This window comes from Eimeria necatrix, genomic scaffold, assembly GCF_000499385.1.
Source record: "Eimeria necatrix Houghton genomic scaffold, Enh_scaff454, whole genome shotgun sequence".
Lineage (NCBI taxonomy): Eukaryota > Apicomplexa > Conoidasida > Eucoccidiorida > Eimeriidae > Eimeria > Eimeria necatrix.
This window is the reverse complement of record NW_013654339.1, coordinates 15,001-26,054: the sequence shown is the minus strand read 5'-3', so window position 1 is coordinate 26,054 and position 11,054 is coordinate 15,001. Positions and strand designations below refer to the sequence as shown.

Genomic DNA, 11,054 nt, shown 5'->3' with positions numbered 1-11,054 from the left:
GTAGCTGGCTAGTTGCAGCTAGCTGCCCATGGCTAGGAACAGCTAGCTGTGGCTAGCCAGCTGTGGCTAGCTAGCTGTGGCTAGCTAGCTGTGGCTAGCTAGCTGCAGATGCTGCGTGCGCGGGGTGGGTGGTGGCTGGGGGGTGTTGGGGGTTTGTGAGTTCTCGCTGGAATTTGCGTTTGGAGGGCAAAATGAGGGAAATAAAAGAATAAAAATGGAAAATAAGTAAAAATAAATTAAAATAAATTAAAATAAATTAAAAAATAAACAAAAAAGGGGAAAAAAAGGAGAAAAAAAGAAGAAATGAAGAAGTGGGAAAGAGCCGGCTCCGCGGCAGACCCCCGGCAGGCCGAGGTGTACGTACACCCCAAAGTTCGCAGCCAACTGAAAATCTCCTTTTCTTAAAACGCTGCATGCAGAAAAGGGTTTGGGGCTGGCGAGGGTTTAGGGTTTAGGGTTTAGGGTTTAGGGTTTAGGGTTAAGGGTGGGAGCGCCTGGCTGCTCCTAGACAGCCCCCCAAAAGCTCTTTTGTTTCTTTTTAATTCACTCTAAGCAGCAGCAGCAGCAGCAGCAGCGCAGGGCCCCACTGCTGCCTGCAGCAGCAGCAGCAGCAGCAGCAGCAGCTGCTGCACGACCTGCTGCTGCTTTGCTGCAACATAGTCCCAGGACGTGCTTTTGTGTCCAACTGTCTTTTATTTTCTTTTATTTTCTCTTTTTCTTTTTTCGTTTGCTGCATTTGCTGCTGCTCTGGGGTTTAGATACACCTTTGCTGCGCTTCTCGCCCTGCTGCTGCTGCTGCTGCTGCTGCTGCTGCTGCTGCTGCTGCTGCTGCTGCGGCGAAGGGGGCTTGCCTTCGTTTTATTCTCCTTCTTCCTCTGCGGGCGCCCGACTCCATTTTCTTTACTCGTGAGCCGACCGCCCGAGGGTTTAGGGTTTAGGGTTTAGGGTTTAGGGTTTGCGGGGGGCCCCTCCGGCACTAGCTGCAGGGGCCCCCACAACCCTAAACCCTAATTCCGTAAACCCTAGCGATTGCCCTTATTATGAAGAAGCTTTAAGCTGCTGCAGGGCCCCCAAACCCTCGCTGCTTTCGTGCATGCGCTTCAGGGTTTAGGGTTTAGGGTTTGGGGCGTGGGGTTTAGGGTTTAGGGTTTAGGGTTTAGGATTTAGGGTTTCGGCACCCCAAAGTTCTTCGAGGCGGGTTTGTCAGCTGCTGGCCAGCTGGTGTGGACTGCAGCGATAGGGAGGGTTTAGGGTTTGGGGTTTAGGGTTTAGGGTTTAGGGTTTAGGGTTTAGGGTTTGTGTTTAGTGTTTGTGAGAATGGAGCGGCGGGTCGCGGAGCGCAAGGCAAACTTCAAAAAGAACTTCGAAGACCCTCGGAGGAAGCGCGAGGATTTGCAGGTAATTCATACCTAGGGTTTAGGGTTTAGGGTTTAGGGTTTAGGGTTTAGGGTTTGGCTCCCCGTTCGCTCCGCTGCTGCCTCCAAACCCTCTCAGTCCGCAAAACTGCCCCCCAAGCAACTCAACTAAACAACAAAATTAATTAAATTAATTAATTATTTAATTAATTAATTAATTATTTAATTAATTTAATTTATTTAATTAATTAATTAATTAAATTAATTAATTTTGATTTCCACCTCAGGTGCAAATTCGAAAAACCCACAGAGAACAAAACCTCGCTAAGAAAAGAGCTGAGGCCCTAGATGAAGCTGAAATGGCAGCAGCGGGGGGCCCCCAGGGGGGGCCCCTGGGGGCCCCCCTGGGGGCCCCCCTGGGGGCCCCCATGGGGGCCCCCATGGGGGCCCCCGTGGGGGGCCCCATGGGGGGCCTCTCGGGGGCCCCCCTAGGGGGCATGGACTTAGCACAGGGTACTGGGGGGGCCCCCGGGGCCCCCGCGGAGTTCTCTGGAAGAGATTTGAAGCAGCTTGTTGAGGCTTTAGGCAGCGGAGTGCCGGAGGCGGAGATGCAGGTCTGCTGCTGCTGCTGCTGCTGCTGCTGCTGCTACTGCTGCTGCTGCTGCTTGTGCTGCTGCTGAGGATGGTCGTTGTGCTGCTGGTGGTGCTGCTGCTGCTGCAGCAGCAGCTGCTGCTGATGATTGTGGCGCTGTTGCTGTAGCTGTTGCTGCTCCTTGTGATGGTGCTGCTGCTGGTGATGGTGCTGCTGCAGCAGCAGCAGCAGCTGCTGCTGCAGCTGCTGCTGCAGCAGCAGCAGCTGCTGCTGCTGCAGCTCTTTGAGTGCGTATTCATTTGCTTTTTTTCGCGCAAGCAGCCTCACAGCTGCAGCTCATTTGGCCTTTATTATTCATTTATTCCTTTGTAATTAATTAACTATTTTATTATTTATTTATTTATTTGTTTATTTATTTATTATTTATTTATTTATTTATTTATTTTTTATTTATTTATTTATTTATTTATTTATTTTTATCTTCAGGCCACGCAGGTCTTCCGCCGCGCCCTCAGCATAGAGAACAGCCCTCCCATTCAAGCCGTCATTGACGCGGGTATTATTTCTTTTCAATTTCTTTTATTAATCTTTTATAAATATAATTTATTTATTTTGTTTATTTATTTATTTATTTATTTATTTATTTATTTATTTATTTATTTATTTATTTATTTATTTATTTATTTGGTTCGCAATTTGGCAGTGTGCGGTTGCCGCTGCGGCGGGCGTTGGGGTGTCTAGACAGCTGGCGCGAGTGGGTGGATTTCCAGTTTTTGCAAAAGTGGAAATTTTGGGTTTTTTGGCGCCATTTTTAAAGTTTTTGGACCATTTGAGTTAATTTTTTGAAAAGCTTTTTGAATTTGGGAGAAAACGCGGGAAAAATCCGGAAAAAAGACGCGAAACCGCCAAACCCTAAAAAAGGGTTTGCGCTGCAGGCGCCGTGCCCCACTTCGTCCGCTTCCTCTCCATGGAGGGCCGCGAGCAGCTCCAGTTCGAAGCCGCGTGGGCCTTGACAAACATAGCCTCGGGCACTCAGGAGCAAACCCGCGTAAACCCTAAACCCTAAACCCTAAACCCTAAACCCTAAGCCCGAAACCGCAAACCCTAGTTGTCGGCGAGGGTTTGGGGTCTCGCGGGCGCTGCGGCCGCGCCGCGTCCGCGCAGCGGCTCCGAGCGGAGCGCCAGGGCCCAGGGCCTGCGGCCTGGGGCTTAGGGTTTAGGGTTTAGGGTTTAGGGTTTAGGGTTTAGGGTTTGCTGCAGGTGGTGGTGGACTGCGGGGCAGTGCCCTGCTTCGTGCAGCTGCTGAGGTCCCCCAAAGAAGAAGTTCGCGAACAGGCGGTTTGGGCTTTGGGGAATATTGCGGGGGACTCCCCGAGTTGCCGCGACTTGGTGCTGGACAGCGGTAAACCCTAAACCCTAAACCCTAAACCCTAGCTAAGCCCTAGCTAGACCCTAGCTAGACCCTAGCTAAACCCTAGCCAGCCCTGGCTAGCCCGCGCGGACCCTGGCTGGCCCAGCGAAGCCCGGGGGCTTGGGCTGGACGCGGCGGCAGCTGGGAGAGGTGGGGGGCATGCGAGGGTTTAGGGTTTAGGGTTTAGGGTTTGGGGGCGGGGGGTGCTTGCAGACGCCCTGCAGCCGCTGCTGGAGCAGCTTAATACTCCCGGCTCGAAGTTGGCGATGCTGAGGAATGCCACGTGGACACTGTGAGGGTTTAGGGTTTAGGGTTTAGGGTTTAGGGTTTAGGGTTCTTGGCGAATGACTCAAGGTGGCGGGTCTGGCGTGGCCGAGCAGACCTCCACAACTGCCCTCATTGCTAAGGGTTTGGGGTTCACTAAGGTTCATTAGGGGCCACTAGGGTTTATCAGGGTTTAGGGTTTAGGGTTTAGGGTTTAGGGTTTAGGGTTTGTGGACAGGTCGAACTTTTGCCGGGGCAAACCCGCACCCGCTTTTGAAAAAGTTTCTCCAGCGCTGCCGACTTTGGCGGCTTTGATTTATTCAGATGATGCGGAGGTGAAAATAAATAAATATTTATTATTTATTTATTTATTTATTTATTTATTTATTTATTTATTTATTTATTTATTTATTTATTTGTGTTTATTTATTTGTTGTTTGTTTTGTTTGGATGTTTGCGAGTGCTTTTATCCGAGGCTGCTGCGCTGCTGCTTGCTTCCTGCTTGCTGCAGTACCGCCCAATTAGGGTTTAGGGTTTGGGGTTTAGGGTTTAGGGTTTGTGTTGCTGTTTTGTTCTTTTTCCCACCGTTTCCTGAAACCACCCGCCCGTGGTTTATTATTTATTTATATTTATTTATTTATATATATATTTATTTATATTTAATTATATTTATATTTATTTATTTATTTATTTATTTATTTATTTATTTATTTATTTTTATTTTTTGCTTTAAATACTTTATTTGTTTACTACAGACACTTGGCTGCTGCTGCCGCCGTTCTTTTTCCCCTCAATTCCTTTCCAACAATTACCAATAAATAAATTAATTCAATTAATTTAATTTAATTGATTTAATTTAATTTAATTAATTTAATTAATTTAATTTATTTAATTTAATTTATTTATTTATTTATTTATTTATTTATTTCTTTTTAGGTTCTTACTGACGCCTGCTGGGCCATTTCTTATCTTTCCGACGGCCCCAACGAGCGCATAGAGGCGGTGCTGCAGGCCGGTGGGAAATAAATAAAAAATAAAAATAAAAAAATAAATAAATAAATAAATTAATTAATTAATTAATTAATTAATTAGAATTAATTAAAATAAATAAATAAAATAATTATTTATTTAATTATTTAATTATTTAATTCGCTAGTTGGGTCTGGAAATGAAGAAAAAGGAATTTCTGTCGAACTGGGGTTTTGCAGTTTTGCGAATTTTCGGATTTTGATTTTAAATTCTTTTTCATTTATTTTATTTTATTTTATTTTATTTTATTTATTCGAATTTGTTTCAATTTAATTATATTTGTTTTAATTTGTTTTAATTCATTTTGATTTATTTAATTTATTTTATTCGATTACGTTTGTTTGAATTCATTTGAATTGATTTTAGTCTTTTTAAATTTATTTTAATTCATTTTAATTTATTTTAATTCCTTTCAATCCATTTATTTCTATTAAATGCATTTAAATTGCTTTGAATTCATTTTAATTGATATCAGTTTATTTATTCGCCTTAAACTCATTAAAATTGATTTAAATTCGTTTTAATTATTTAAATTCATTTTAATTATTTAAATTCATTTTAATTTATTTTTATTTTTTATTTCTTTTAAACTCTTCAGGGGTTTGCAGCCGTCTTGTCGATCTCCTAAACCACCCCTCTTCTCTCGTGCAAACCCCCGCGCTGCGCGCCGTGGGCAACATAGTCACTGGTAAACCCTAAACCCTAAACCCTAAACCCTAAACCCTCGGGGAGGTGGGGATCTGGATCTGGGGCGAGCTGAAGGGCTCTTTGTGCTGGATTTTGCTTCGACTATTTCACTTCATTTGTTTTAATTAATTAATTAATTTTTGTTTATTTATTATTTATTTATTTATTTATTTATTTATTTATTTATTTGTTTATTTATTTATTTATTTAACAGGAGATGACAGACAAACTCAAGTTGTGCTGACTTGTGGGGCCCTTCCCAAACTCCTCGCGCTGCTGTCTTCCAGCAAAAAGACTGTCCAGAAAGAAGCTTGCTGGACCATCTCCAACATCACTGCAGGTTTGCTGCTGCTGCTGCTGCTGCTGCTGCTGCTGCTGCTGTGTCTGCTGCTGCTGCTGCTGCTGCTGCTGCTGTTGTGTCTGCTGCTGCTGCTGCTGTTGTGTCTGCTGCTGCTGCGTGGTTCTGGTGCTGTTGCTGTGTCTGCCGCAGCTGCGGTGGTTCTGCTGCTGCTGCAGCGGTGTTGCTGCTGCTGCTGGTTCTGCTGCTGCTGCTGCTGTGGGGAGCGCTGCAGCGGTGCTGCGGGGGTTGCTGCTGCGCTGGGAGTTGCTGCTGCTGCTGGCCTCCATGTTGCTGCTGCTGCTGCTGCTGCTGCTGCTGCTGCTACGGGGACCTTCCAGGAGCTATCTTTTCCTGCTGCATCTCCCAGCTCCCCATTCTTTTGCGAATAAATAAATAAATAAATTATTTATTTATTTATTTTAATTAACATTTATTTATTTATTTATTTATTTATTTATTTATTTATTTATTTGTAGGAAGTCGAGAACAAGTGCAAGAAGTGCTGGACAGCGGGGCCGTGCCCGCGCTGCTGCACGTTTTGGAGACAGCCGAATTTGACACAAAAAAAGAAGCAGCTTGGGCCATCAGCAACGCCGTCAGCGGGGGCACTGATGCCCAGGTTAGGGTTTAGGGTTTAGGGTTTAGGGTTTAGGGTTTAGGGTTTGGGTTTAGGGTTTGGGGTTAGGGCGGGGTGGAGGGAGGAGGGTGGAGGGTGTAGGGCTTGGGCCATCAGCAACGCCGTCAGCGGGGGCACTGATGCCCAGGTTAGGGTTTAGGGTTTATGGTTTAGGGTTTAGGGTTTAGGGTTTAGGGTTTGGGGCTGCAGGGCTGTGCCGATCCGCAACTGGGTGAGGGGTTCCCCTGACGCCGCGGCGAGGGTCCGGGCTGCAGCTGAGGGCTGAGGGTTTAGGGTTTAGGGTTTGGGGTTTAGGGTTTAGGGTTTAGGGTTTAGGGTTTGGGGTTTGCGTGCAGGTGGAGTCGCTGGTGCGGATGGGTTGCGTGCCGGCGCTGTGTCAGTTGCTGGGGTGTATGGACAGCAAGATCGTGATGGTGTCTTTGGAAGCTTTGCATGCAATTTTAAAAACTGGAAATAAAATAAAAGAAAGAGAGGGTTTGGACTCAAACCCTTTTGTGGATTTAATTGAACAAGCCGACGGCGCTGCAGCTCTCGAGCGACTCCAGGAAAGCAGCAACGACAGCGTCTTCAAAAAGGTCCGCCTAGGGTTTAGGGTTTAGGGTTTAGGGTTTAGGGTTTAGGGTTTGGCAATGCGGTTTGGGGTTTAGGGTTTGGCATTGCGGTTTGGGGTTTAGGGTTTAGGGTTTGGCAATGCGGTTTGGGGTTTAGGGTTTAGGGTTTGGCGCTGCGGTTTAGGGTTTAGGGTTTAGGGTTTGGCGCTGCGGTTTAGGGTTTAGGGATTAGGGTTTGGCGCTGCGGGTTAGGGTTTAGGGTTTAGGGTTTGGCGCTGCCGCTGCATGCGTTTGGGGCCTCGCAGTTTGTTTTGTTATTTTTGAATGCACTCGATTCTTTTTTGCTTCTGCTGCTGCTGCTGCTGCTGCTAATGAATCCTTTTTGCTGCTGCTGCTAATGAATCATTTTTGCTGCTGCTGCTAGTGAATCCTTTTTGCTGCTGCTGCTGCTAATGAATCCTTTTTGCTGCTGCTGCTAATGAATCCTGTTTGCTGCTGCTGCTAGTGAATCGTTTTTGCTGCTGCTGCTGCTGTTGAAAATCCTTTTTGCTGCTGCTGCTGCTGTAGAAGATCCTTTTTTGCTGCTGCTGCTGGGGATGATTCTAGTGCTGCTGCTGCTGCCGCTTCAAGTGCTGCTGCTGCCGCTTCAAGTGCTGCTGCTGCTGGCGCTTCTGCTGCTGCTGCTGCTGCTGCTGCTGGTGCTGTAAGTGTCTGATACCATTTTCTTTCTTTTTTTTCCCACGAGAACAATTAAGCATTTATTAAAATGAATTTAATTAAAATTAATTTATTTATTTATTTATTTATTATTTATTTATTATTTATTTATTATTTATTTATTATTTATTTATTATTTATTTGTTATTTATTTGCTTTTAGGTCTTCACCATAATTTCGACTTATTTTCCCTATGAAGAAGATGAGCCAGTTGCTGCTGAGGGCCCCACAGCTTTTGGTGCTGAGGCTCCTCAGGGGGGTTTTAAGTTCAATTGAATTAATTAATTCTTCAAATTTAATTCAATTTAATTGAATTTAATTAAATTTAATCGAATTTATCTTTTAATTCGATTAATTCCCTCAGAATCGATCCGCAGGCACCTATTTTTGACGCAGCCGCATGCCCTCTGCAGCAGCAGCAGCAGCAGCAGCAGCAGCAGCAGCAGCAGCAGCAGCAGCAGCGGCGGCGGCAGCAGCAGCAGCTGTTTCTATTTATGGAGACATACGCAGTCTCGAATGGGGGCCCCCCATGTTTTGCTGCTCCCGGGGGGCCCCCTTTAGCTTTTTGCTGCTGCTGCTGCTGCTGCTTATAACTATAATAGAGAGGTGGGGGGCACGGGGCCCTCTTTGGGCAGAAGCAGCAGCAGCTGCTGCTGCTGCAGCAGCTGCTGCTGCTGTCGCTCTCACTGCTGCTGCTGCTGCTGCAGCAGCAGCGGAGGAGACACCCAAACGTGCAGAGGGAGAGCAGCAACAGTGCTGCACCGGTTCAATATATATGCAAACCTAGGGTTTAGGGTTTAGGGTTTAGGGTTTAAGGCTAGGGTTCCCGCGAGCGAAACTCCTTGGACCTGCGTCCAACCCCACCCGCTGCTGCTGCTGCTGCTGCTGCTGCTGCTGCTGCTGCACCTACATTAGAAGCAGTTAGAATAGCAGTTAGTCTATTCACCAAAACAAATAGGGGGCCCCCAGGAGTTCAAGTGTGGGGCCTCAGTAGGCCCTGGGGGCCCCCCAGGCCTGGGCCATTAGGGGCCCCTCTGCTACATTGGGGGCCCCCCAGCCCGCGGCTTCATTGGGGGCCCCCAGCTGGGGGCCCCCCAGCCACAAGGGGGCCTCATAGGGGCCCCCCAGCTGAGGGGCCCCATAGGGTCCATTTGCTGCAGAAAGGTCATAGGCAGCCCCGATTGTGGGGGGCCCCCCCAGCTGGGGGCCCCCAAGCTGGGGGCCCCCAAGCGGGGGGCCCCCAAGCTGGGGGCCCCCAAGCTGGGGGCCCCCGTAGGGGTCTGCTGCTAGCTGGGCCCCCCCCCACTGCTGCTGCAGCGTTTGCTGCTGCGTCTGCGGGTTCGTGGGGCCCCCAGCCCAGGCACTGTTGACCTCGGGGGCCCCCCCAAAGCTGGCTGTGGGGCCCCCCAGGGGCCCCCCAAGGGGGCCCCCCAAAGCCCCCCCCTGCTGCAGCGTGGGCCCCCCCTGGGAGGCCCCTAGGCTAGCCCCCTGGGCGAGAGTGGGCCCCCCCAGGGGCCCCCCCATGGGGCCCCCCAGGGGCCCCCCCATGGGGCCCCCGGGGGGGGCCCCCGGGGGGCCCCCCAGGGGCCCCCCCATGGGGCCCCCTGGGGGGGCCCCCGGGGGGCCCCCCAGGGGCCCCCGGGGGGCCCCCAAGGGGGGCGCGGGGGGGCCCCCCGGGGCTGCTGCTTTGGTAATTAAGGTGAGGAGATGAGCTGTTCTTTGGAGAGCTGTTGTGTTGGGATTGGAGAGCTCTTGAAGAACTGCTGTGAGGCTGCTGCCAGTCCTGACGAAGGCCTTGAGGTAGCCCCAGTGCTGCTGCGCTGCTGCTGCTATGTCTGCTGCTGCTGCTATGTCTGCTGCTGCTGCTCCCCCCCAGTCCCAGGCCGCGCGGCCTGCGAGGCTGCGGCCCTCTGCGTTGGGGGCCGCAGCAACTTCGCACTGACACACAGCAGCAGCAGCAAACCCCGGCAGCGGCAGCGCAGCAGTGTACACCGTCGTCCACCCGCTGCTGCTGCTGCTGCTGCTGCTGCTGCTGCTGCTGCTGCTGCTGCTGCTGCTGCTGCTGGCGGCGTCGCCGCTGCTGCTGCTCGCCGCCGCGGGGGCGCTCTCGGCGGCCGCGGCCGCGGCCGCGGCGCCGTCGCCGCTGCTGCTGCCATCCCCGCCGCTGCTGCCGCCGCTGCTGCTGCTGCTGCTGCTGCTGCTGCTGCTGCTGCTGCTGCTGGTTGTGACCAAGATGTTGCAGGGGGAGTCGAGGTAAGTTGTGGAGGCACAGAGTTGGTTCAAACGAGACACAAAGGCCGCGCGGCACTCCCCTCTGTTGCTGCTGTTGAGGTAAAGAGGCTCTTGCTGCCAGCCAGCAGCAGCAGCAAGAGGGACGCAGCAAGTCATTCCCTGCTGCTTGCAGCTAACAGAGGGGGCCCCCATGTCTTCGGGGGGGGGCCCCCGGGCCACGAGGCCCAGGGAAGCAAGGGCCCCCCGCTGCAGCAGCGCGCTGTACCCCTGCAGCAGCTGCTGCACCTGCAGCTTCGTTATTGCTGCTTCTCCCACTTCCAGCAGCAGCGCAGCAGCAGCAAAAAAGAAATTCGACAAAGACACGAACTGCTGCAGCAGCTCCAGCCAGTCCCCCAGGGGGGCCCCCACAGCTGGCAGCTGCAGCGCCGGCAGCAGCTGCAGCGGCCGCACTGCAGCAGCAGCAGCAGCAGCAGCAGCAACTTCCTCCCCTTCTTCCTCTTCTTCGCTCAACGGCTCGCCTTCCTCTTCTTCTTCTTCCTCCTCTTCTGCTGCTGCTGCTGCTGCTGCTGCTGCTGCTGAGTCTGGGGAGTCCTCAGCCGCCATGGCAGCCATCAGAGAGTCCAGCAGGGTTTCTGCTGCTGCTTCTTCTGCTGTCAGAGGAGCAGCAGCAGCAGCAGCAGCAGCAGCAGCTTCGGTCGTCACCTTCGTCTTCTGCTGCTGCTGCTGCTGCTGCTGCTTGGAAGCGCGCCTTGCGGCTCTTTTTTCTTGCTGCTGCTTCTGCTGCTGCTCCTCCTGCTGCTCCTGCTGCTGCTGCTGCTGCTGCTTGGGAGCCAGCGCGGGCAGCAGCAGCTGCAGCAGCGGCAGCGAGCCGTCTTCGCCGTTCAGCTGCTGCTGCAGCTGCTGCTGCAGTTGCTGCTGCACCTCAGCAGCAAGCTGCAGCACTCGTTCAATTTCTGCAAAGAACTCCACCACCTGCAGCGCAGCAGCAGCAGCAGAGTGGACGCTGTTGGGGGGCCCCCCGGGGGGGCCCCCGGGGGGGCCCCCCAGGGGGCCCCCCGGGGGGCCCCCGGCAGCGGCATTATCAAAGCTGAAAGCTCTTCAACTGCAGCAAAGAACTGCGGGGCTTTTAAAATGACAGAAACAAAAGCCCCTCCTAATTCGAGGGCCCTGCTGAGGGTTTTGGTGGTTTGCTGCAGCGGGGGGGGCTGCTGCGTCGTTGTCGTTGTGCTGCTGCTGCTG

At 51.2% G+C, this 11,054-nt stretch overlaps 2 protein-coding genes across 2 annotated transcripts in view; one reads left to right on the top strand and one right to left on the bottom strand.

Moving 5' to 3' along the window:
• Positions 1–1,317: 1,317 nt before the first annotated feature.
• Positions 1,318–7,859, top strand: ENH_00055430 (importin alpha, putative; the record flags this gene model as incomplete). The annotated part of the gene is made up of 15 exons (XM_013581581.1): positions 1,318–1,398; positions 1,643–1,969; positions 2,434–2,503; positions 2,883–2,995; positions 3,208–3,349; positions 3,572–3,650; positions 3,861–3,957; positions 4,559–4,637; positions 5,250–5,339; positions 5,553–5,678; positions 6,155–6,297; positions 6,351–6,442; positions 6,505–6,556; positions 6,651–6,890; positions 7,746–7,859. 15 exons carry the CDS (start codon positions 1,318–1,320, stop codon positions 7,857–7,859), a joined length of 1,845 nt encoding a protein of 614 aa, XP_013437035.1.
• A 711-nt stretch (positions 7,860–8,570) lies between these two features.
• The window catches only part of ENH_00055420 (hypothetical protein, conserved), a gene marked incomplete at both ends in the record, with an annotated part of 3,407 nt that continues 923 nt past the window's right edge, over positions 8,571–11,054 (bottom strand). Inside the window, 2 exons of the mRNA XM_013581580.1 lie at positions 8,571–10,787; positions 10,952–11,054. The exon at positions 10,952–11,054 is cut by the window's right edge and continues 923 nt beyond it. Of these exons, the coding sequence (XP_013437034.1) occupies positions 8,571–10,787; positions 10,952–11,054 (2,320 nt within the window). The remainder of the gene's footprint in view (positions 10,788–10,951) is intronic.